The sequence below is a fragment of the Hemicordylus capensis genome, chromosome 1 (genome assembly GCF_027244095.1).
Source record: "Hemicordylus capensis ecotype Gifberg chromosome 1, rHemCap1.1.pri, whole genome shotgun sequence".
Taxonomy (NCBI): Eukaryota; Metazoa; Chordata; class Lepidosauria; order Squamata; family Cordylidae; genus Hemicordylus; species Hemicordylus capensis.
In genome coordinates this window covers 110182742-110209463 of record NC_069657.1, presented here as the reverse complement: position 1 = coordinate 110209463, position 26722 = coordinate 110182742, and the positions used below count along the sequence as shown (strand labels likewise).

The 26722-nt window shown below is 38.8% G+C and overlaps 1 protein-coding gene and 1 long non-coding RNA gene across 5 annotated transcripts in view; one reads left to right on the top strand and one right to left on the bottom strand.

The window, feature by feature from the left end:
- Positions 1-20570, top strand: part of LOC128339339 (uncharacterized) — a 36062-nt gene extending 15492 nt beyond the window's left edge. The window contains exon 2 of the long non-coding RNA XR_008313004.1: positions 20247-20570. This is a non-coding gene — a long non-coding RNA (uncharacterized LOC128339339). The remainder of the gene's footprint in view (positions 1-20246) is intronic.
- ELP4 (elongator acetyltransferase complex subunit 4) overlaps positions 1-26722 on the bottom strand; it is a 283969-nt gene that overhangs the window by 140879 nt on the left and 116368 nt on the right. For 3 of the 4 annotated variants that reach the window (XR_008313000.1, XR_008312999.1, XM_053283056.1), the window contains exons 8-9: positions 8212-8320; positions 4361-4467 (exon numbers count right to left, since the gene is read on the bottom strand). Coding sequence is in view for 2 of the 4 variants with exons in the window: in XM_053283056.1 (XP_053139031.1) it covers positions 4361-4467; positions 8212-8320 (216 nt within the window). In the remaining 2 variants the exon portion in view is untranslated. Of the gene's footprint in view, positions 1-384; positions 2326-4360; positions 4468-8211; positions 8321-26722 lie in introns of those variants that run through there. The other variant, XM_053283057.1, reaches the window with a different exon arrangement.

Below are 26722 nucleotides of genomic sequence, written 5' to 3'. Positions count from 1 at the left end.
CATGAGTCACTGCTGTAAAGTTAGGGCAAGGCTTAAATAAACTGCTGAATTCATCCTAAGTTATGGATGACACTTGAGTTTTCATGGAAGTGGTGTGGTGAAAGGATACTTCAATTCTTTACCTGGTCTCCTATTTCAACCTCTTAGCATGCAGCACCCAAGACTGGCTTTTCTGTCCTATCTGCATCCTCTGTGTCTTCCTATAGACCAACACTAACTTATACAGCTTGCTTTAATTCAGCTAATGTACTTGTCAATATGTGAAACACTTTAACATATTTGCACACGATAAATGAATTTATTCATTATTTAAAATATGTATCTGTTATTTTCCCTTCATACAATTCCTTGTCACTAACAACAACTTACAATATATAAAATCCAATAGTCATGGTTATTAAAGTTTGAGAGGCAGAATTCTATATGATCAGCATTAGAGAGCAGAAAAGATTAATCAGTATTGAGTCTTTATTCCAACTGTTTTGTCAAACCAGGTAGAGTTGTCCTGCTGGCCAAACTCAGATGGAACATGAGAAACAAATACAAAAGTAAACAGGCCTAAAGCTGCCTAAAGGAAAGTCAGCAAGATGGCAATTTCAATCATTTGGAATAATACTAAAGCAGCCCTAGGCTTTCCTCAGAATGGAAACATGTCACCATTACTGCAACATTTCAACAAATCAGAATGCAGAAGAAAGGAACACTTATGTAATCACATCAGCTGAGCAGCACTTTACTCAGCATTTAAGTGGAAAATAATTATGAGGAAATTCCCTTTATGTGAATAATTTTAAATGAGAATAAATATCCGTAAGGAAAAAATAGTTTTCTTACTGTTCTGTTTAAGATAATACAATAGTATATTACCAAGTTTTCTTTATATTTTTATACAAATAACTTTGAAATTATGGGGGAAATTACATAAAAGAGAAGCATGAGATGTGCCAAACATTTTGTTAACTCAAGGTATACTAAATACAAATGGAATTTCAAGTACTTCTCTGCCAGAAAGTTTTATTAAGATAAACAGCATGTCATATTATTTGACTGAAAAATCAAAAATATTTCAAATATTTGAAGAACTTACCTAATCAGTACATTTTTAGTATGTGTCTAGTCATGTAGCCATCTTTTACTCAATCATCAGAAAATCAAAGGCAAATTGGCATGACTCAACCCAAACTTTAATACCGCATGATTGTGTCGTGTAAGCTTGTTTTGTGTGATGGCTGCTGTGGTTTTAGCAGAGAGATTAACGACCGGACCTAAGCTGGCCTCCAAACCTTGCCCTGCTGATGCCTCAAGCCCTTTGAAGTCTGACCATCATACCTGGCAAAACAACAGTGGGAACTAGGCTGGTGTCAGATCTAATCAAGTTGCCTGCCTCAGCATAGCTAACTATGGGGTACACTAATTGGCCCAATTGCGGATTATACCTTTGCTACAGATTCAAGACAATAATTTAGTCAAATGATGGTTTTTATCTCCTTCTAATTAAGATTCCGAAGTAGGGAGAAATAGGATTAGACAAGTTAACTTCGAAATTGTGAGGCTTTTAAAGTGGCATGCACTAGAGCTTCTCTAATATTTTAAAATATGTACAGTGAAATGAAATATCAAGTATGCATATTGGTATGTACAACCATTCTCTCATTTCCACTAAGAAGTTTAGCAACACCAACAAAAAATAGAATTTAAGACCAAAGCTATAAACATCCTCACCAAAAATACATTACATATGTACGTATGTTATCAAAGGTCACCAACTTTTCAAGTTTTATTTCTTGAGTTCAACATTAACTTCTAAAAGCAGTAAATTGCATAGGATGAGCTGCTTACAAATAATTAAACTCCTGACGACACGACACTTCAGTTGCTTGTTAATAAGTTACACTGCAAAGGACACTGTAATAAAACTGGACAATTGCTATAACACAGTTAGGGAATAAAGGGAACTCATTCAGTGCTTCCATTACAAACGTTGTTACTTGAGAAGTAATAGCCTAGTGCTGATAACATCATTGAGGCAGTTTTGTTCCAAGTCACCTGTGAAACAGGATTTCTAAACTGTTTTTCAAAGAAGTTTGGTTAGTTTTCAACACTATGCCCATATAAATGTACAGCACACTGCTATTTGTCTATAATCTCCAACCGTTGTTTTTAGCATTTTATTGTAGCATGTTTTATATTTATACAATTTTCCAGTCTCTTAAAATGGCACACATTTGTGAAAATCCAGTATGGGTTATAATCCATGCTGCTTGTTTTTTTATCATCTTTATTTCTAATCTGAGTCCTCAAAAATATTTTATTTCCTTTTTCTCACTGAAATTTAAATTGAATATTAGTCTTGTCAGCTAGCTCCATGATCAGGAGAAACAAATCATTGTCCTATGTTATATGAGGAAGGTGATCTTGTAGTTTAGAAATATGAATATTAGTATAGAACAATGCTGTACATTCAAAGAAAACTGACTTGGGTTAGCATTAAGTAGGTTTCTCTCCAGCAAGGATAGAAATAATTTATAAGAGAGTCAGCCTTGAACAATGATGGCTGAATTTATTCAAGTAGGTCATCTATGCATCTCTACAGTTTATTTTTCCAGGGGTTTCTAACGTTGCTAAATCAAATGTCTTTACCCTTAGGCTACAGGAATTCTTTATAGTGGGCCACTGGGTTTGAACTTTACTACAACAGAACATAGTAATCAAAGATATGACAGAAGAAACATCTTCTGATCCAAGTTTCCTTAGGAAATATATTAAAATATTTCAGTTCAACAGTGTAGTAAATGAGAATTTAATACAGAAGGAAAATACTCTGCCTGTGTCAGTAAAAGCAATCACAATTTCTGCATTTTAAACTCTAGCATGAATATTAAAGTCTCTTATTCTAGTAGTGATTCAGAAGATGAATAGTCTTTTGATGAAGTGAAATTATGTTTAAATGGACTACACAAGTACAGTGTTTAGTTCCATTAAGTGGATTTTCTAAGAACTAGAAAAATCCACAAAGGAATCACCATATCTTAAAAGGAAAAAAGTGACACAACAATCTTCATCATGCATTTGGCTTTAAGTGGCTTTGAAGGGAGTGTCTCCAGTTGAGAAACTTCAAGTACTCATGCAGAGATGACCTGGTTGAAAAACTGGCTTCTTGATTAACTATTAACTACATTCAATAGGACTAGATAATTAAGGACATTGATGACCATTATTAGGAGGAGGGCACTTTAATTTGTCACTTGATAGGCTCCTTTCACAGATTTATAGGTTAGTGCAACTTGCAATTGTGGAGAGACAGTGAGAGAGATGGAGAGAGAAAGAAAGAGAATCCTCAAGTTACCTTATCAAGTGGCTAGCTAAAGAGGGCAGCGGGTCAAATAAGGGCCAAAGTGGTCACTTAAGGGTGAAATCCCAAACACCAAAGCAATGCCAAGCCATATTGACCATCATTTGGTGATGAAGTAAAAAATATGCTAATATATTGGTGGCAATTCTTCCTTTTATGGTTTCAAGCAGTTAAGACAAGTGGCCTGCTTAACAGCTTTTCATTTGAAAAGAGATTAAACTAAATGATTTGTCAGGGCTGCTTGGATGTTTTATGTCTTTGTTTAAAAGCTACAGAGACTGTACTGATGACTATCCCATCACCCCAACAGCTATCTCTTGTTTCTCTTCAGCATTTACTTGGTTAATAAATACATCAACTAATTGCTGAGTAGTTCTATATTCATTTGCTCTTTAGCAAGTTTAAAATGAAATAAACTTTTGTATTATTGCTTTCTGTATGGACTGTCTTCATAAAGGTCAGAGGGGGAAAGTTTAAATGTAGTAGAAAATTTACTCAAGAATATGTGTGTAAATGATACTGTGTTTAAAATGACACCGAAGAGCTAAAGGTGATTCCAGTAATGCAAAGAAAATGGTTTCTGTATACTGATCAGGATATTTATCTCTCATAGCACACTCAATTTTAGACAGCATTACACATAAAAAATCCTCAACTGTAGTAATAACACATAGACACCTTCCACTCACTAAATTAAACATGCTTCTGACATCTTTAGAAATATGTGTGCCATGCTTCGTTACTGAAAGTTGTGGCCTACTTTTTATATGTTCATTTAAAAATAAAATGAATTGCTTCTGGATAATCTAATTTTTGTAGTGTAGAAACTGACTGTTTTAATAATAACAACAATATTTTATAAAATCACTCTAAGTATGAAAACCCAACTAAAACACAGTATACCATTAACTGCAAATTAACTGTGCCTAAAAATTAAGACAATATTCCATCCTTGGTACAGAATTGTTCATATATCTATATCTATACCTACGCATATAAATATCTTACCTCAATGGTGAGCAGCTTCCTTTTCAATCTAAAAGCAAGGTCCTTCATGTCTGACACATCACAGATCATGCTATTAAGCCGAGGAATCTGGCGTATGTGAACCAAACCTTGTGAAAAGGAAAAGTAGTGGAGGAAAAAAATTAAGAAAATGCTGATATCCAGATGCGTAAATTAATGTCTTACAGCAGAATTCAGTATATTTACACACACTCATCCTCCCCTTTTAAAACTGGAGCTTACGACCAGGAGCAATGAAGCAAACGGTGCGATTATACTCAAGTAATCAAGCAGAATAAGATAAACAGAAATCCTTGTGCGAGGAAAACTAATTGCACTTTGGTACAGAGGTACAGATGTAAAGAGGGATCTTAATACTTGTCAAAACTACAGCCGGTTTGTGTGTGATTTTCTCTTGTATTTACAGTAAGCAAATATGGCTATCACCTTGCATGCTGCCCACGGCACCACTGAGTGATCTTTATTTTATTAAATGCACCAGTAAGCAGCCAGCAAGCAAGGCTCATGGGTTACTGATAACCAGTGAAGCTCTAATGAAAAGTATTTCGTTTCGCACCTTGATAATGACTTTTAAAAACTCTGATGGGAACCAGAACTGTAGAATACGTTGCCTGATAAATGTTAACCACTACATAAACAACACAAATTATTCTCTGCATGCAAGACTTCCATTGAGCTTGCTGGAATTTTGTAACAATGCTAGGAACACTGCAAGCTCTGCATTCTGTCAGTTGAGTCTCAAGCTGATTCCTTCTGACAAGGACGCTGGATGGTTTCTGTGCTGCTTAATATAGTTTCTGAACAACCTAAGGGTCATTTTCCACAACAGAAAATGAGAAATATTTTACAAGATGTCACAATTAAAGCTTACATTAGCTGTTCCACAAATCCAAGGAATAATGATTCCAAAGCTAAGGAATGAAGGTGGGAATACTAGACAATTCGAACTGCATTGTTGTGAAGCAGTCCTAGTTCAAAAAAATGGGCACTCTTTTCAAATGTTAAGTAATACCCAACTGAATTGTATGGAGACATTAGGGAAATTATATACACAGTGTTACATAAAACCAGAACTTTTAAATGAAGTAAACAACTACATTATCTAAAAATATATATTATTGTATTTCTCCTAAATTACCGTCAGTATTTTTTAAATAAAAACCTGTAATATATAGGTCATATATTATTCCATTTACACAATCTTAAAAATGCTGGCCCATGAACCAGCTAAAGTTAATCATAATGGATTCCCTTAGAAACATATGTCTTATTGTTTCCAATTTAGTTAGACAAGTAACTTTAGTGGAGTCAGTCATTATTTGGAAGTAGGTCACTGTTTCAATGAAACTTATTTCTGTGTAATAGCTGCAATCTGAAGAAGCTGTGTGTGTTTGGGGGGAGGACACACCATTTCATCTGTTTTCTCTGCTACAGCTGTGACTCAAAAAGGCAAGCCAGTTTAAAAAGCAGCTTGTCTTTTCTGAGTGGGGTTTAACTTGGAGAAAACTATTACTTACATAACCAGCTATCTGGGTTAGGTGGCATAAAAATCAACAAACAAACTTTATTTGTTAGCTGCCCCATAACAAGTTGTTATCTGGGCCACTCACAACAACAATATACATCAATCAATCTTCGAATCACAACTAGTGTATTTAGAATTGGCATATAAGAACAACATAAACATAATAAATTCAACATAAAACACATTTCATAATTACTGCTTACATTTACTTCAAATGACTCTATTAGACACACAGAACAGCATCGATTAAATCATTTATATTTGTTTATTTAATAAATTTGTATACTGCCCACTACCGAAGTCTCTAGGTGGTTTGCAGCATAAACTCAACCAAGAATAAAATCAACCAAGAATTTAACAGTTAAAACTGACTAAAACTGACTAATTTTAACTGACTAAGTCATTACTAAGTCTCATTGAAATTAATGGGTCTTTAGGTTAGTTATGGCTAACTGGTCTCATAGATTTTAATAGTGCTTAGTCATGACCATCTAGTCTGTATGCTGCCCAGTCTGTATTTTCTGGTACTTGATCATGGGAAATCACTGTCTCTAATTTGCCTTTTGAGGAGATTAAAGAATGCTTTTTAGAGTGTTGTTGGAGTGCATGATCACCTATCAATTAGTAAACGTTGTTGAATCTGCTCGAGTTGCAGCTATTCTATAATAAGTACAAACAAGAGCCATTTTGAGATTAAACATACTTAAGTTTTTTAAAAGGGAAACCGTTATACTCAGTTTACCTATACACAGTGCTTCAGAAGCTAGTGCAGGACAGTGTAAATGTATGAAGCAGTTTGGGAAGGGTCTTCAGCAAGATGTAATTGTGTGTGTAGGATGTGTGTGTGCATTAAAGCAGTCAGCTTTGGTGTGAGAATAAAGAGCATTGCAAATCTATAAACTTATTTTCTATAGAAGAATACTGGAGGATATACATTTCTTATTAAATAGGTCAAAAGCATCCAATCACAGAAATGTATTAAATTATAAAACTGCTAATGCAAAAGTGTAAAATGTATGACCTCCCTTTTTAGTGAGTAATATATTTTCTGATAAAGAATGGTTCAATTACAACTTTTTTCACTCTCCAAAACAAATTTTAAACAATGCAAGAACTTGTATGGTGGGGGAGCGGGGAGTTATTTGCTAGGATAGAGAAACAAGAACACAATTTTATAAAAATCATAACACAAACATTATGAAAGATAATGCATTGCCCTAAATACTTCCACCACCATTTAAAAGAGATCCATCATATTATATTGCCAGTACCTAGCTGATTAAAAATCAGGCAATTATTTTTCCAGTAGCATTTGTTCTTCCTTCATTTTTTAAATGTCATTTCTGATTTCAGGAAATTATTTCAGGAGAGTATCTTCTGATTTAACACACAACAGTTTTAACCATGTCAAAACTAAAGAAGTTCCACTGCAGCAGCCAAGCTGCATTTTCTCATCTAAAGTAGAATGTTTCCACATTCTTACAACGTTTACAGCAGGATTCAAATAAGTAGCTCAGTCTTTGGAATGGAGGTTTCCATGGAACTACAGTAGTGCTACAATAATTATAGTAGTAATTTATGCACACTCAAAGCTCTACTCTGGATTAGCTAAAACTGTTTGTCATGCAGAGCTTAGTCTCTTAATATCTTTTAAACTTCCACAAATTGGGTTGCAAGAGCCTTAAAAATATATGTGCCAAAACAATCCACATAAAAACATGGTTAGGCATTCTTGATAACACAGTTAAGTTTCTACAGCAAAAGTGCTTTCATATACATTTTAAACTCTAGTGTAGCTTACCCATTTTAAAAGCTTGTTACAATTAGAAATCAAACAAATTAATTAGTAACCTTTAGATAGAACGTTATTTTTTTGTTTGCTGTATTGTTTAGCTGTCTGTTCACTGAAATACATAAACTGTTCTTCATGTTCTCTATTTAGAACCTGACAGATCAAAACTATTGATTTCATGACAATTTCAGCTCACTGGCCAGACGATTGCCAAGCCTCCTCTGCATGTGAATTCCCCACAGCCTGCCTGTTGAGATGTACATCTGATTGAGCCATGCCTCAGTAATACAGCTTGACAACACGCAAGGAGTTGCCATGTTTCCTTTGCAGCCTTAATGCACTTTAGTGAAAAATTGCCTAAATCAAGATTGGTTAGCAAGGTGAACCATTTGAGAGGTATATTCAAAAATGAAATCAAATGCTCCTTTATGGCGGATATTCCAATTGGAGGGTAAACTGCTAAGTGCCCTAGAAGCACTCAGGGCAGACTTTTGCATTGCTAAGGATGGAACTTACCATGGTAATCCTTGTATAATGGATTGGTTTCTCTCTCAGAGCCGATAAATGATTCAAGACCAACAACCGTATCTGACAAGTTTGTAACACGTTCCATAATTGCCTTATTCTGTAAAACATGGAAACAAAATGCACAACCTACGTGATGAAAAAGGTAATTAAGGTTCACAGAGTAGGCCTTTGTCTTCTCAATGACAAATTGAAGTAAAAATAAGTCATCAATACCTAGAAATTATTAAAAATGTGTGTGGTAATCTACATCTAAGGGAAACTATACCCCCTCTAGCCTAAAAAAGACATTGTGACATTTTTCATATAATGTTTATTATTACAATTATAATACAATAACATTTGAAGGATACAAAACGTACATATCTATAATGCCTGATTCAGTGAAAGTTACGCACTTTCAAGCCCCATAGAATTCAATATGAGAGTTGAATGCATATATGTATAAAATAGAAAAATAAGTTTTGTAATATTATCCTAAACACACAAAACCTCATTCTAATATTCAGTCATGTTTTAAATATTATTTAAAGATACAAAGGCCAAAACAGACAACAATGCTGTTTAAATTCCCTATTTTGTATATGGTTAGTAGCATATATTTGCCCCAATAGAGCAAGGGCAATGTGAGCAGAAAAAGGTTTCTGTACATTGATCTCTCTTAATCTTGTGCAAATACGCAAATACATGTATCTTGTGCAAATACACAAAATGATGCTGCTGGGAAGAGGAATATCTGTAATGAATATTCTGACAGCACTAATCTTCTGGGGAAGAAACCATGGCAGGGGGATGGGAACAGACTAAATCCAGGTACTTCCTCCCCCCACCACAACAGGTGATTGGACCAATCCTGTATTTAGCATGAGGGAAGGGGCAGGGATTCAATCTCAATGCTTAATTTAGTGTGTTTACTCTATTGTCCTATTTAGAAAGTTCCCACATGAATGTTTAAGCAAAGCTGACAACATAAATTGAATGATACAGTTTGAAGGATCAAAATGCTCCTGGGTTCAAGTTATGACCACTCACATATCAGCAACCCACAGAACCTAACCACAACTACATACAGAGAATAGAAGAATCAAGTTGCAACTGTGTGCTGTTGAAGCATATCAGACTTGAAAATTCTTTTCTAATGCCAAAGGTGGTAGTTAGACCATCATCAACCCCAAATAACCTACTGGGATGACATCCTGACGAATAAAGCATATGTGAGGAGGTTCTGGGAGCCCACACACAACTCCACCAGTCCTATGCACATGCCGTTACACCAGAGCGCTAAGACTTCCAAGCACTGCTCAAGCTCAAGAAGTGCTCTGTAAGACCAGAAACACATTGCTGACACTCAGTGACATGTTTCTGATCTTGCAGAGTGCTTCCAAAGCATGACTAAGACCTGGAAGTCTTAGCTTCTTGGCTTAGCAGTGTGTGGTGTGTAGGAGGATTGAGGGAATTGTATGTGGGCTCCCAGAGCATCCCTGCAGAGCCCCCATGCACGTATGTGTTTTTAGGATGTCAGCCACTGATTTTACTGGCACCTGTTCCCGTTTACTCTACTCAGTATTCTGTTCTTAATACTCTGTCTCTAGCAGTAGTAGCCCTTGATGTCCCACAGAAAGAGAAAGGCATGAGGGCTGGGGCACAGGACACAAGACCCAGAATAAAATTTTTTCCTGCCTACAGTGGGCTACAGCTGATGCAACAAATTCACATAATAATGATACCCTTCAAAAATGTATCTAGCTCGATCTTGGACAGTTAGGTTCCGAATTCGAACCGAACCGGGCAAACCGGTTTTGTGCACATCCCTAATGAGTACCTCCGTCTTATCTGGATTCAGTTTCAGTTTGTTATCCTTCATCCAGCCCATCACTGACTCCAGGCAGGCATTTAGGGCGGTTATGCCCTCTCCCGATGATGCTGACATGGAGAAATAGATTTGGGTGTCATCAGCATACTGATAGCACCCTGCACCAAATCTCCTGATGATCTCTCCCAGTGTTTTCATGTAGATGTTAAACAACATCGGAGACAATATGGAGCCCTGAGGCACGCCATACAAGAGTTCAGATTTTGAAGAACAGCAGTCTTATAGCTTTGGTATGTCTGAACTCACCCAAATCAGGTTGCTACACTGGTTGCCAACTTCTGCCTGACTCTGCACACTCTGAAGATGTTATTCCAAAACTGGATGTTGCTAATAGAAGCTATTTTCTGCAAGTTAAACATGCAGCCATTCATTGTTGTAAGATCTACTGTCACGACCTCTACTGCATCCCCTCTCTGATATATTTACAGAATGCAATTGTTAATTACAGGGTCCCAATTTTGTAAAGCCAAAAAAAGTATTTTTAAGACACTGTTCATAAGATATGTTCTCCATTCTGACAGTCATTTAAGCTGCCATTATTTGTGCCATTTGAATTCATCTGAACAAGAATCAGACACAACATTCTAAAAGTGGTCTTATCTGTCTCTAATCCTATCAGAAATAAATCAAAGACCTACATTTGCTAGACCTTATTTGTAGGTTATAATGTTGAGATATCTTTTTTCTAATTTCCTGCTAATGAGACTGTTGTTACAAGGCAAAGACCTGGTCCTATCTTCCTGGCTGGTCTTCAGTGCCCCTTTTAAAGACCACCATGCCCCACCCCCCATACACAACCAAGCCTCAGACTGGAGGATTAGGTCTCCTCCTCCTCCTGGTGCCTTTGTCTTTCAGGTTTGCTTATCTATGGGAGCCAAGGCTGTCACCTCCCCAGCATGGCCCTGTGCTGCCCTAAATAACCCTATGCACAATCTTGTAAGTGATTGCAAGATTATCTCTTTCTATCAAGATAATGCATTGGTCAATCAGCCAAATGTGATCCTGCCTTCCCATGCCTGTGTCTGAATCAGGCATGCCAGGTTCCCCACTGTCACTGGGTGACAGATGCTCTTGACTCTTCCAGCCAACCAGATCCAGTACCAGGTTACCATTGCTGATGGGTGCAAAACTGGGCATCTTCCTAGAGCGGGTAGGTTCCTTGCCACATTGTGACAACCACAACAGAGATCCAGACAATAATACTGGGTGGTTTCACACAATACGACTGCAAGTAAAGTGCCACCAAGCAACAGTTCCCGGTGAGCATGTGCGCTGGTCTTGTGGTAGCAAGCATGACTTGACCCCATAGCTAAGCAGGGTCTGCCCTGGTTGCATATGAATGGGAGACTTGATGTGTGAGCACTGCAAGATCTTCCCCTCAGGGGATGAAGCCGCTCTGGGAAGAGCAGGTGGTTTCAAGTTCCCTCCATGGCTTCTCCAAGATAGGGCTGAGAGAGATTCCTGCCTGCAACCTTGGAGAAGCCACTGCCAGTCTGTGAAGACAATACTGAGCTAGATAGACCAATGGTCTGACTCAGTATATGGCAGTTTCCTATGTTCCTACTGGCGCTTGTTAAACAGCTTTTGGGTTGGTTGAAACCACCAATGTCAGGTGGCCGAGCAACACTTCCCTCCCCACTCAACATCTGTAATTTAACATCTGTAAAAAGATTTGAAGTTGGGTGGCAGATGTTGGGTGGTGGAGGAAAATGCTGCTTGGCCACCTGACTTTGGTGGGTTTAGATAACATGAAAGCAGTTGTAACCTATTGTAAATGAGGATGACAGAGAATACAATGTACTCACCAGAATAACTGACTTTTTGAGAAATGATTATGAGTGCAATAATGTTAATACTTACACAATATACAAGCACTTACTCACTTATTACAGCTTAATCTCCGAAGTGTAGCTGAATCAAAAGTGTAATTACTTAGGAAACATACCTAAACTATTTCCATTTGTTATTCAGTACAACTACTTAAATATGACCTTCAAATAGTTTTATTGAAACACTATGTATTTTTTTCTAAAAATTTAGGTCACAATCCATTCCTTCCCCCACACACCTGAGTGTACACACAGGAAGAGATTCCAGGAGGGTCAAAAGGAATCCTTTCACTCCCTCACTTCTGATAGCCCTTAGCCAGGCAACAAAAGTCTAAAAACAACAATACACATCTCAAACATAATTACAATAAATCAAAACAGCAGCAAATAAAAGTAGAAGCCCAGCAAAGCAACAATCAGCAAGAGCATACAAATGTAAATTAGAGTAATCCCCAAAGCCTTCTAGAAAGTACTACTTTTGTGAAGCACCAAAAGATCAACAAGGAGGAAGGAGCAAGGTGGACCTCCCAAGTAGGGATCTGCACAAAACCGGTTTTGCCAGTTAGGCTCAATTGGATTCAAGCCGACTAGGCCTGGTTTTGGCCCGGTCGAGCCAGACCGGGTTTGAGTTTGAACCGAGCTGGTATACTGGTAAGAGGGAATCCAGTGAGGATTCCCCTTTACAAGTACAGGAGCAGGGGGGCTGTCCTAAGTACAGAATATTAGTATAGTATAGAGGAAGTATAGTGCAGGGGGGCTGTCATAAGTACAGAGGTCCTAAGTATTCAAAAGACAGAAAATAAGCTTCAGGTAGAGCAATCTTTACCTTTAAATAATTAAATACAAATAGGCAAGCAATTTTGGTTTAGGCATTAGCCCTCTTCACTAATGTAATTATTTTAGGTTCTTGTTTACAATTTGTTTGGCCCTTTAGAAATTTGGAGTAGAATTTGGTAAGTAAAATTTAGCAACATATTATCAGCTTCTACTTATAGCCCTGTGCGGTCATAATGCAGGAATCCAGAAAATTCTTAGTACAATCTAGACGGAGCACATTAATAGCTTACTCAGACAGACACCTGTGTTTTGCCACAAAAGTCCACAAATAGAGTGTATCTAAAACAGTGTAGAAGTATGAATGACATCTGTATGGACTGGTATTTCTTACCCTAAGGAACACAGGCCCTCTCATTTGAGTTAATTTCTATATAGAAGCCACATGTGACTACCAACAATAACCTAGCTGGGGAAAGTCTAGGGGCTTAATCAAATAAAGTGGGGAGTAGTAGTGAGGGGCTATACTGCTTAGTCAAAAGCATGAGTGACTAACTTATGACAAGAATTCAACAAGTGTATACCAGCCAGAAGGAATTAAAGCAGAGGTCTTTCCTAGCCCTCCTACCTAAGATTCTTTAGTTGGAGATGATGAGGATTGAACCTGGGACATTCTGAATGCATCACATGTGCTCCGTGGTAGCATGTACAGTAGTTCTGTCTCACACTTTGAAACTGACTAGTCATACACATCTTAAAAAGTGTGGCCACCATTGACCTGGAGCTTGCTGAAATTGGGGGCCTAAATCATAATATTTGGCAAATCAGAGCAAGTCAGGCAAGGTAACTACTTTATAAATATTGAGTAGGGGTACATTCTTGATTGAGGCCTGTGAATAACCACATACCTTTTGTGAAATGATATATTGTGGTAGGAAACACAGAGGCAATGCAGGGCCATATAATGCCATGACATACCCATTTATTTGGGGGTTTAGTTAACATTTTCCTACCTATAGCCAATTAACAGAAGGAATACATTTAGGGATTTTTAAAACATTTTTGTTTGGAAGCACTACCTCTCTAAAATCCTGTGTGCCTTTCTAACATCCAGTGTGGGCAAGGTGGTCAGATGGAAAAAGGAGTTAGAGAAAGGTGAGATATAAACACAACAGTCTTGGGGAAACAGGATAGATGAGATGTCAGGAAAACTCTGTGTGAAAGATGGTGGAAGGAGACTGAATGATCAATACAACTTTACCCCCTTTTATAACAGAAGATATGATGAGAGAAAGCTTTTCCAAAACTACAGGTTAGTGGGGCATTTGCGGGAAGTCTGAAAGCAATGTAACACCAATGAATTAATCTAGGTCCAAGAAAGGAAAAATAAGATGGCATGGAGGTTAGATTCTGGTTAGAAATAAAGAACTAGCGTCAGTGCAGGAAGAACAAAAGAAAAGTTATAAAGTTTGAAATCTGTTCAGAGGCAGGTATACATATATGCTCCAACATTTCACAGATTAAAATAGAGACACTCCTGTGCAAAAGTATCTGGATGGGAACAAGGGAAGAATCCAGCCAACCAGAGAAATGATCTACAGTCAGGCTTGAGGCCCATACTTCTACTGAAGAGCACATATAATGTGCCTTTATTTTGCCACTCAGTAATCATATCCAGTTAGGAATTAATTTATCTGCCAACAAAGGTGCACTTAGGTAATTTTGGAGCCTGGACCTAAAGGCCTTTGGAGCGCCCCCACCCGCCACTGGAGCCCCCCGCAGCAAGTTAAGCATCATCCCCCTACACATACAACCCCCCCCCCATTGACAAACACTGTATTTTTTAACACTTTGGTTCTTGAGGGCACAAACAGAAACTGAACTCACAAGAAAGTAAGAATATAAGAAAGGTATATTTATGCAAATATGCATTAGCAGAAACATTTCAACACTCAACTTAACATATTCCCATCCCTCATATTTCTTTCCCCACTCCTCCCTCTGTCTCTAAAGCACCTGGCACAGGTCATAATCATACTTGGCCACTCGGCACCATGTGGGCCAGCAGTGACCACACCACCCAGGACAGACTAAAGAGAATTTGGGGGACCCCGGGGTGTGTGTGGAGGCCCTGGACTTTGGCCCTACGTCTAGGAGTAAGAGCACCACTTTCTGCCAAGGCTTATCAATGTTCAGCCCCAAAATCAATTTTTAATGCTAGGAATCATATATGCAGAAAAGTACTACTTCTTTGCTATCTTACTGGGAAAGTTCTTGAGAGGAGAGCGGGTCTTGTAGTAGCAAGCATGACTTGTCACCTTAGCTATGAAGGATCTGCCCTGGTTGCATATAAATGGGAGACTTGATGTGTGAGCACTGTAAGATATTCCCCTCAGGGGATGGAGCCACTCTGGGAAGAGCAGAAGGTTCCAAGTTCCCTCCCTGACTTCTCCAAGATAGGATAAGATTTATTTTTTTTTTTAAAGGACAAGATTCTTTTATTGAACCAACAAACTACCAAAGCATACAGTACGTTACCAAAGCACAATTATATACAAAGTGGTTGTTTGTACACCATATATCTACAAAGATTTACACACAAGGATTTGGTAACCTACAGGGTTATAAAGTATATGCAGGCAGTACTGTAACTCGGGGTGGGCGGATTTCAAGGCACATCAGGTAATTGGGGTGGGTGGGTGTTTACGTCCAATGTCCATTTCCACAATTTGTCCCATTGCTGTTTAGAAGAGATACACTTGTCTTTTTGCACATAACCATACAAACTTTCCCAGAAGAGATTTACTGTCTCATCCATGTGAGCCTCTTGGTCGCGTCATCCCTCCCTATTTCTATGCAGGAGCATTACTTAAATGACATACAGGTTTACCAACCTGATTACAAGAAGGGGAACATTCCAATTCTCTTGTATAAGGGCTGAGAGAGATTCCTGCCTGCAACCTTGGAGAAGCCACTGCCAGTCTGTGTAGACAATACTGAGCTAGATGGACCTATGGTCTGACTCAATATATGGCAGATTCCTATGTTCCTAAGTCAATCTAAGTGCCTCCTGGCCACTTAAAATTAAATAATAGCACTTACAAGGTGATTGCATATCTTTCATACAAATAAGCCTCAACATTTCTCCTTTTAGAAATTAAGCACTGTCCCTAACCTCCCTTAACAACAAAGGGTACAACCAGAACACTTAAAAGCTGTTCCTCTCCATTTAAGCTCCATTACCAGAGGCAAAATACATGTTATTTTGAGCACATGATTGGGACCTGCATGCTTGTTTTTCAATTCTGTGAATAGGAGCCAGATTGAGGTCCTTGTGGACTGGGACCTTGATGGGTGGGGGGAGAATTTAACCCCTAGTCCCCTCCACAGTCCTGATTAGGCCTCCCTGCAATTATCTTCTGAGGAGGGGGGATGCATTCCCTGGTACCAAAGGCAGCTTCCACACCAGGAAAATAGGAGCTGTGGAGAGATGGATGAGGATTAGATCAATGGAAGGGATACAGGGTTAAACCTAAGCTGCGGCGGCTGCTACTATTTGTATACGGCTTTTCAACAAGAAAAAGTTCTCAAAGCGGTTTACATAGAAAAAGAAGATTAAGATGGGCCCCCAAATGGCTCACAGTCTAAAAAGAAACACATGGTAGACACCAGCAACAACCACTGGAGAGATGTTGTGCTGGGGTTGAATAGGACTATTTATGGAATAAAAAACAAGCCCATGAGCCCTAATCACTTGCATAAAGTAACATCTAGTTTCTTTAAGTAATGTTTCTTTGAGTAGTTTCTTTAAGTAATACAGTACATAGTAACATTTATTCCTGCCCCCCTCTCACTTCACTTCCAATGAAGTGTATCACAAAAACATGTATGAGTCTACAGACATCTATAAATTCATACAACATAATTTCCGAACAGGGCTAGTATGTCTGGCTAAGAAGGAATCTAGATGCCACTCTGATAGACGCCAGCAGCCAAACAGAGACTTCAGAACTTATATTTGTATTCAAGTAGCTGGAAAACCTAAGAGAGAAGATTATGTTAAAAAAAAACAAAAAACAGTGATCATGCAGTGAGGATTATGTAAAAAATTATGTGGCTTTCACAGATGTGAAAGACACATTTTCTATACTTATGGGCCACTTTTTAGAAATCTGGAAGAAATCATTCTAGAGCTGTCACTGCCTATAGTATGCACATTAATTTCTTGTGTCCCTTCAGAGTCTCTGGTCAAATTGGTTTTACAGAGGTTTGTAGTCCTCTGTGATTCAAGGTGTGATCAAAACTTCTGCAATAGACATATGCATATTTTAGCGTGACAGTAATGGGCACCTATTGAATAAGTAACACCTTTTAAATTCCCTGCAGTTTGCATGAATCACTTTTGAAACTGTCTTTAAACAACATGGGTATAGTGGAGAAGGGCATAAACCAGAGTTTCTTAACCTTGGGCCCCCAGATGTTGTTGGACTGCAACTCCCATCATCCCCAGACATGGCCTTTGTGGCTGAGGATGATGGGAGTTGTAGAACATCTGAGGGCCTAAGGTTAAGAAACCCTGGCATAAACCATTGAATGGGTTCCCACCATATTTTAAACAAATCTGCTCTGGTTTTTGGTTTGGGTGTTTTTTTTTTTGAATGCTGCTGTTTTATTGTATTTTTAAAAGGGAAAGTCTAATTGCAGTCATTTTCCTATTTTCCTTCCTAATGTATTCCAATGGCAAATGAGGGTACTGGTGAGTTCTTATCTCACTTGCTCTCATCTTACATATGGACCTATCCCACATAGGAACTCTGAGGGCTGATGACTGTGGCATGAGAAATAACCACATCAATCCTTGCCCACACAGCACTCCCTTACAAACATTACCAGGACTGTGTGGGACCAGACCACACCATTGTGGCTTCCATACTACAAAGGTAACATTTGAATCAGTCATCTAGCAAGGATGTGTCAAGGAACAACAGAGCCATAAGTTTACCTTGCAAGTTTAACTCTCTTTTGTTCTTGCTCATTTTGTGAAGATATATACTAGGTTGAAACCTTCAGATTCTTTGGAATCTTGAAACACAATAAAGTTGTTCACACAGCCTCTTACCTGGGTGGATGGGGAGGCAGGCTCCTATCTGTCTCCCCGCAGATGACCGAAGGAGACAAATAAAGCTGCCAATCACATGCCCACACGCAGACCAGGAGGAGGAAAGCACTCTCTGGGTCCTCCAAGGGTCCAGAATGCAGCACATGCATAGTGGAGCAGCTGCTTTAGGTACAGAAGCTGTTCCACTCTGTGCAGCTGCTTGTTCCTCCCGGCTCAGTGCCGGCAATGGCGACTGGCCAGGGGAAAGCCCAGTTACCTGGGGGAGATTATTCACATGATCACCTACTGAGGTGAAACAAATCACAGGTTTGTTTTAACTCGTTAAAACCCTGGGTACAAAAAGCAGCCAACTGCTCCCAGTGCTCCAGACAACATGAACTATCTGTTGTAACCCAGGCAGCTCATGTTGTGAGAACAGCACTAATGAGTGAAATCCCCTTTTGTAATGGAGTACTCCTGCTAACTGGGCAAAGAGATACATTTTAAAGTGTTGGCGCTCTTATATATAGTAAAAGGAGAGCAATACCGCCCCCACCCCATGCATCAGCCCAGTATAACATCTCTTTAGTGGTTCTTACTGGTATCCCTTTTTGCTTGTATTTATTATTTAGATTGTGAATTCTTTTGGGATAGGGAACCATTTTCTTCTACTTTTTGTTCTGTGAACTGCTTTGAGAACTTTTTGTTGAAAAGTGGTATACAAATATTTTTAATAATCATAATAGTAGTAATATTTATTAATGTGTCAATTTCAATAATGTGACAATTTTCTGATCTGTTTTTTTCTTGTGGAACTGGGAGAAAGACAAAATTCCCGAATCTGATGAAGATTTTGGACAACATGGGCATTGGGTTCCAACTTCTTTCCAACTCAACAGTTTTTAAAAATAACAACCTATCTAGAATGTACTTGTCTGATTGTTGTGTATCAAGCTCAAAAAGGAGAAAGTTGGATTAGGAAAATGAGAGTATTGTTAGAAAAAGAGATTCACAATCCAGCTCTATTGCTTCAGTTACATGGTTAGAGATGAACGAGGAGGAAGGTTTTCATCTTCCCAGAAGACCTTATTATTTTATTTTAATATATTTGGCTATTCCAAAATAGTACAAACCATTGTAAGAAGAAAGTATCTAACTTGGGCTAGGAGAACCCAGTTCATAGTCCTGATCAGACTTGAAGCTCACTGGGTGACTTTTGACCAATCATTCTTTCTTTCAACCTAACATCTCTTGTGAGGATAACATGGGAAATAGCCCATGTATGCTGCCTTGAGCTTTTTGGAAGAAGAGCATGATATAAAAGAATGATAAATATAAATAGCAAAATAAAAACCATGAAATCTGGTTTGCATATTTTAAAGAGTAGTTTAATCTGCATTTCAATTTCCAGTGATTCTGCAATCACATAAAGAAGATTTTGGAAGACCAATATTCATATTCCATGAAATGAGAACTTCTACAAGCTCCATAGAAGTTGTACTGTAGTGACATGAAGCTAGAGATGAGTGAAATAATAGTAATCCTGTATCATTTGGATTTGGCATAACATTCTTCTGTAGAGGCAATTTTTCAATAATAGGTTTAAAATAGTGGCAAACATATTGATCCTTGGGGTAAAAAAAACCCACAAGTAAATGCAACATACTACCTATTCAGAAATTCAGAAGTACTAAAACGGGTTAAAATCCTTTTGTTATGTTAGAAATAAAGAAAAATGCACATAACATTCAAGCTATTTTGCCTGAAGTCATGCAGGCAGTAAAATATTTGGAACAAAACTTTGGTTTCCTGACTCCATGTGTGCTGTCTTCTTAAATTATCTTTATGTCATATGATTTGAGTATTGTGCAGAAAACTCAGCAACTGACCAGCACATATTGTACCAGGCACTATAAAAACATATGTCATAATGAGATCTAAGTGAGAAAACATGAGGCACATCTCAATAGGAGTTTTATCTTCATGAGCTCTAGACTGCAAGACTACGCAACCATAGCATTTTAAAACATACATGTTTATATTTGACTGTATCAATCTTAAATAGCACAATTGTTTCAGATATGTTGGAGCTTTTTGCAAACTGATTGATCTTTCGTTTCAAGAGAATGAGATAAAGAAATGGAGGAATCCAGAAGAACTAACTCTCACACAGATCTCATTCCGGATGGATGCCTAGATGGTGATATAAGGGTGGTGATTCACCACTGGGTGAATTTATTTTAACTGTTTAAAAAGTAGCTCTACAAATAAATAAATAAATAAATAAATTTGTATACCAACATGATCAGAAATTGGTCTAATACATGTTATTACTATCTGTCTGTCTGCCACACCAATCCTAAACACTCACATCACATGAATTACTAATGGCTTCAAGTGAGCTTTCTTGCACGTAAGAATCTTTACAACTTGTGTTTAATTTACCCTACAGATCAGAGCTGGCCCTATGATGAAGCAGGGTGAAGTGAGCTGCTTCAGGCCTTGGACTGTGGGCCACTTCTCAAAGTGGCACAACAGCTTACCCAGCACTGCAGGATAGATGGTCTGCAGAGGAAGGCAAGCAAAATGGCACCGTGCTGTTTTCCCTCTTCCCTTCCTAACAGGAAAGGAAGGAAGTGGGACAGATCTGACAGGAACTGGGATGTGATTTTAATAGAAAAAAGCAAGGGGAGGTAAGGAGAAACCATTTGGTGCTCTACAACAGGCAGAAAACTGAACTGGTGATGTGATTTTAATACAAAAAAGAAAAAGAAAAGGGAAAGGGATGCCATTTAGTACTCTACAACAGACAGCAAAATGCAATGGACTGGAACTGTTTTAGACACTGTCAGTGTCCAAGAAATGTAGCCTATTCTTAACAGGTCAAGAAAAAAGAAACTGCTTAGTCAGTGACTTTTTATGTATTTCAAAGATACATAAAATACATGTAGTATAAAATACATTTTAATATATTTCAAAGATAAATATCATAATACAGACAGTATTTAAATAATCTGAAACCAAGTATGACATTTTTCTAACTCATTTAAAGTGTAAGAAATGCACTACATTTTGAAGTTGCTATGTTTTTCTGCTGCTTCCTTAAAAGGGATTTAAGTCATTCATACAGGACCAAACACATACTTGCCTACATAAGCAATCACCAACAAGTGAATATCAAACAGAGCATCCATCTGATGTTTGTAATCATGTGGTAGGTTAAAGATACTGAATTTTAGAATCAGTTTACACTAATCCCTTATTGAGTATAAAATTATAGCCTGTCATCAGGAACAGGCTGGCAAAGCTAGGTCCAGATGGGAGACTGGCTGGGAAAAAAGATGAAATAGGTGGGAAAATGATGGGAATCTGACAGAAGACATGACTGCTCCCTCTGCTGGCAAGGTCCTCATCTGTTTTAATTTTTAACTAATGACTAGTTTTTCTTTAAATATTTATGATGCAGTCAATAAATAATGCAAAGTGTTCCTTCTTCGGTCTGTTGCTGTGCGTTTCCACATTTTTGAACTCATGATGCCCTATTTTACTAGAATAATTTTTAAGAACTGAAAGGGCTGAAGCATGTATTGGACTGGTATCTTTTTATATCACTTAAAAATAGGAAATGAAGGGTTTTTAAAAAAATTACTTGTACAGATCTGAGAAATTTATACGTATGAAAAGTTGAAAATACATTATCGTAATGGGATACATATGAAATGTACTATAAAGTATATGCTGTAGAAATATATCTGAATTAGCTATCAAGCCAACACAGCATGCTTTTTTCACTACCATTGGGGGTGGGGTGGGGGATAGATATTGAAGCTATAAGCTAATAGAAAGATTTCCCAAAAAAGTGTATTATTTGATCCATAACACAAGTTAATATGTTCAGGTAAGACCACTTAATAAACATCTATTGCAGGATTTTGGACTCCAACCAGAAGCTTCCAGAACAGGAGGAATCAGGTTTTTCACCTACTGTTCTCATCTGAATTCTGGCTAAAAAGCTATTCCAGCTCCCAGCTTTCCAGAAGGCTCCATCCCAGGAATCGTCGCCTGCCATTTGGTTTGCTGATTTTAATCTCTCAGGACTTTCTTACAGTGGCTCCACTATGCTGAACTGGCACTTGCTTCAAGAAGTGAGTTATTATTAAACTTGTAGGTCAATTGTGGCACTAAAAACTCTTTGGAAGCTTTCAGCCACAGTGTACAATTTGCTGGTCTAATTAAATATTAATTCTAAGTGTTACATTTTGTGGCTAAGAGCTTTTATTTTCCATCATCAGTCTGGAACAGAAAGAGGTTACAAGGCTAATTTAATCTTTTTCCCCCCCTTCAGCATTAAAGCTTAACTACACAGGGCACAAAAACATCATTAAAGATGCAGCATTCCTTTATATTGCAATTATCATGTAATTAATAGAACAGACCTAAAATACAGAGATCAGCAGTTAGGCTTTCAGAAAATAAGTAAATATAAGATTCTGTAAAGTTTAAAAAAGGAGTACATCACAGAAAATGTGACAATTAGGATTATATATTAAATATATTCTAAATGATTTTTATTTTACCTACAGGGTAGAAGTTGGATTTGAGTATCACTGTCCAATATTTTGAAAAGGCTTTTAAATTTTATTCACAAAAGCAGTAAAATGACATTCTGAAATATACATTGTACAAACATTTTGCTATTATAAAAATAAAATCTTATTTATTGTCTTATTGACTCTTGCTTCTTTTTCTATCATTGTCCAAATGGGCTCAATACATGAGCTCCCTGCCTTCTGCCCTAGTAACAATTGTGTCCATGCCTGGACACTAGACATCATATTAACTACTTAGTTCAGCAGCCAAGACATCCCATATGCCCAAACAGATGAGTACTCCTCATACTGTGAGTTTAAATTATGTCAATCTAACAATTTAAATCAGTGCTGCAATCTTCATGTCTTAAGTCTTGCCTCACACTTAAATCAGGTTCTCATAATTCCTTTATATTTTATTTTCAGATTAGACAAAATATATTTGTTCTGTGACTTGTTTGCTTTTTATTAACTGCTAATCACAGAAGCATGGAGTGAAAACTACCCAATAAGTACCACTAACAAAGATGGCAGTTATAGACCTAAAGCAGCTCCAAAGATGCCTTTTCTTGAAAGCCTCCAAGAAGGTTTCTACATATTTTTGAAACAAAGATGGTCTTTTTGACTGCAGCATCAAGGGATGGAACTCCTTACCTCATGAGGCATGTCTAGCCCCTTCCTTGATGATAATTTGGTATTTTCTCTTATTTCACCATGCGCTTGGTTTGAACTGATTGTTTTCCTCCCTACTCTCATGCTTCCTCCTGCGTTGTTCCTTGGTTTTTAGTGCTAGCTGTTTTAGTCTCTGGCTGTATTAGTCGGAAGCTTGTTTTTGAATTTGACTTTATTTGATTGCTATTTTTAATTGTTTTTGTAAGATATCTTTGAGTCCTTCGTAGGGCTGAAATGTGGAACAAAATATGCGTCATAAGTGCTGTACCAATAGACTGCAACACACACACACACACACACACACACACACACACACTAAAATAAGCATATTCTATTATTAAATGACTTCAAAAAATTTGAAATTTCCCCAAATATTTAGCTTAAATGTAACCTGTCTTTGTCAGTTAAATTATCATTTATTTTATCTTTAGTATATAGAGTAAGCAATAAATTTTCCTCCTCTTTCTGATAATCTTTTTATATTTGAAAGCTGTCAAAATATTCCTTCCTTCCTCAGTATTTGCTCCAAGGTAAACATCTCCAGTTTCTAACCTTTCTTATGCTGGATCTCCTAAACCAGGTGTAGGCAACATGTAGCTTTCTAGATGTTTCCAAATTACAACTCTCACCATATCTAGCTGTAATAAATTGTGGCTGGGAGTGATGGGAGTTGTTGTTCAGCAACATCTGGAAAGACGCTCATTGCTTACTAGGGATGTGCACGAAACTGATTTTGTGTTTCATTTTGAGTTCAAAATGAAACAAAATCTTCGAAAAGTTTTATTGAAACAGTAGCCAAACTGGCTATTTCAATGAAATGAACTTGAAAGGTTTTGAGTGTTTCAGCTACAGGGAACAATGGGGAACTTGAAACACCCCATTGTTCCCCATGGGTAGCTGCCCTTGGGCAAGCTGGAAATTTTTAATTTTTAAAAAAACCTTACCAAAAAATCCCCATAGACTCCTATAGGTTTTGGGGGGGGGAAGGTTTGATTTTTTTTGTAATTGCCCACTTGCACATTTCTTTTGTGGGTTGGGTGGTAGGTAGCACCCATCATGTCCTACCACCCAATCCATTTTGGTGTCACTAGAAGTTACCCACGGGGAACAATGGGTTGTTTCAAGTTCCCCATTGTTCCCTATGGCCGAAACAACCTGCCCTCACAGAGTGCACACGACAAGCTTTGCATTGCAATTTGCAATGCATTTTGTGACCCAGCCTTGCAAAACACTACAGATGAGAAGCACATAGTAAAAGGGAATCTGTCCCTTCTGACACAGAACACAGTTTTTTCAAACACAGTCCAAAAGTGGCCAAAAAAGAATCACTGACCCAGAATCCACTGCCAGCCACAGTGCCTGTGCTGCAGTAACATCACTGGCAAAAGTTGCTCTTTCACATACTCCTTACTTCAGCATTGCAACAGCTGCCACAGCACAGCAGCACAATTAGCAGCAGCAAGTATACCCATAAACTCAACAACAGCTACATCTTCAGCCACATTTTGACCGAGTACACCTTGCAATGCAGAAAGCACATTACAGAGCAGACCAGAGCAGTGAATAGAGCACAAGCTAGTCTCAAGGCCAGACATTGCGCTCATGGCACAACAATCAACAAGAAAATATCTCACAAACAGACAGCTGAGCTGCCATTATCCAGTTCTCTCCACAACACTATCTCACAAACAAAACAAACCACAACTCAGGCAGGCATGCACCCAGGTTCTGCCACTGTCAATCTGAGATCCAGCAAAATCTGAGAGTTATAGCAATAGCACAGCAAGCATATTATACTTAGTGCTGAGAAAACCACAACATCAAACCTTCCTTGCTTACATCCTGTCTGCCACAGAGAGATAGTCATGGCCTGATGGACCAACGGTCTGACAAGAAACAAAGTTTCTGTACTCTTACCATAAGAAGAACTCTGCTTTCTTCTCTTCTTCTCAAGCGTACATCCCTGCCTGCCTCTGTCTGGATAACACTATGGCCGCAGATTGGTGCTGGGCACCAGTCCATCATCTCACTATTGGCCATGACAATACACATGGCATGTGGGTGCGTGTATGAATCCGTAGCACTAATGCTACCAGTGGTGGGGTGGCGGCGGCAATGCAGTGGGGTGGTGGCGAACTGCCAGTGGTGGGGTGGTGGTGCCACTGGCAAACTGCCAGTGGTGGGGTGGTGGCGACCATGCAGTGGGGTGGTGGTGGCGGCCATGAGTCACTCACCCACCATGGCCAGCTCACTAGGGGGAGGTTGGCCTTCAGAGAGACCTGCTGCTGCTCCACCAAGTAAGCATCCAAGCATGTGTGATGGGGTGTCACCATGTCTCGAGCCATGGAGAACACCTTCTCACTCTCAATACTAGTTGGCAGGCACAAGAGTGATAATCTTCCCAATGGCCTGGGCAATGAGATGAGGCTCTGGGCAACCACCACTTGCCCACCAACTGCACCCACTGTGCAGGCAACTTCCCCTGCTTGGGAGCAGGAGCAGCTGCCTTGCTGCCACTAGTTGAGGGCACACCATGCCTATTGCTGCCAGCAGGAACAGCCCCTCCGGTGATGCCACCGGAGGTGCAGCAGCATCCCCAACAACGTAAGATGCTTGGGGTCCTTCCTCCTGCTGACCTGTGCCCTAAAGTGGATAAAGACAGCATCGGTTGGGTCACTATGGCAGAGCTTAAGGTGGCCCCACACCATGCTGCCTTCGGTCTGTGATTGTTCAGTGGTGGTGGTACTATTGGGGCTGCTGGTTCCTTCTGGGGGCCTCCACCACCAACACCGTTGGTCTAGGACCAGAAGCATCACCCGCCCTCTGCCTGCCATTCTTCTACTAGCTCTGCCTCTCAACTTCATCCTGGACATCCTGTGTTTTTTGCACACATAGCAGCAACAAGGTACAGCTTGGGGCTACAAAAGAAAAAACAAAAACAAATAGTCAGCACAGCACCTAGTTATTAAAGCTACTGGCAGCTACCTGGCTATAAGCAAGAAGAAGAAATCCACAGAAGAAACAAAATTCAAATTAACACCCAGTTAAAGCCACTGGAGCTGCTTGTGCAATTAAAAAAAATTAGGAAAAGGAGAAGAAAAGCAGTTGCTGGTACGGCAAATTAAAAGGAGTAAAAAGAGATACGGATAAGCCACAGGCACTCTCTTTCGCTCTCTCTCCACTGGTAGAAAACAAAAGGGGTAGTACTCAGCATGATGTGCACACAAATGTAATGAGGAATTGAAAACCCCTGCAATAAGATTCAGATGCTTCAAGACTCGCCCTCCATGCACCCACACTTTTCCTTGGCCTTTGAGGCCCAAATCAAGATGGGGAGGATGGAGTGACTGGCACCAGCAAAGATGCCCCACAGGAATAGGACAATGTGGGGCATCTTTGCTGGTGCCAGTCACTCTATCCTTCCCATCTTGATTTGGGCCTCAAAGACCACGGGAAAGTGTGGGTGCATGGAGGGCGAGTTGTAAGTGAGCACAATTTGTGGCATTGCACTTCATTATTGATCACGTGGCACATCTGTTAAGGCATTAGCCTTTACTCTGGTCTGAAACCAACAGGTAAACTGGTAGGTTTGTGAAAGGAAATTTATCATTACAGTGTTAGTAGTCCAATACCCTCCCCAATGTAATATTTGATTCTAATGAACACT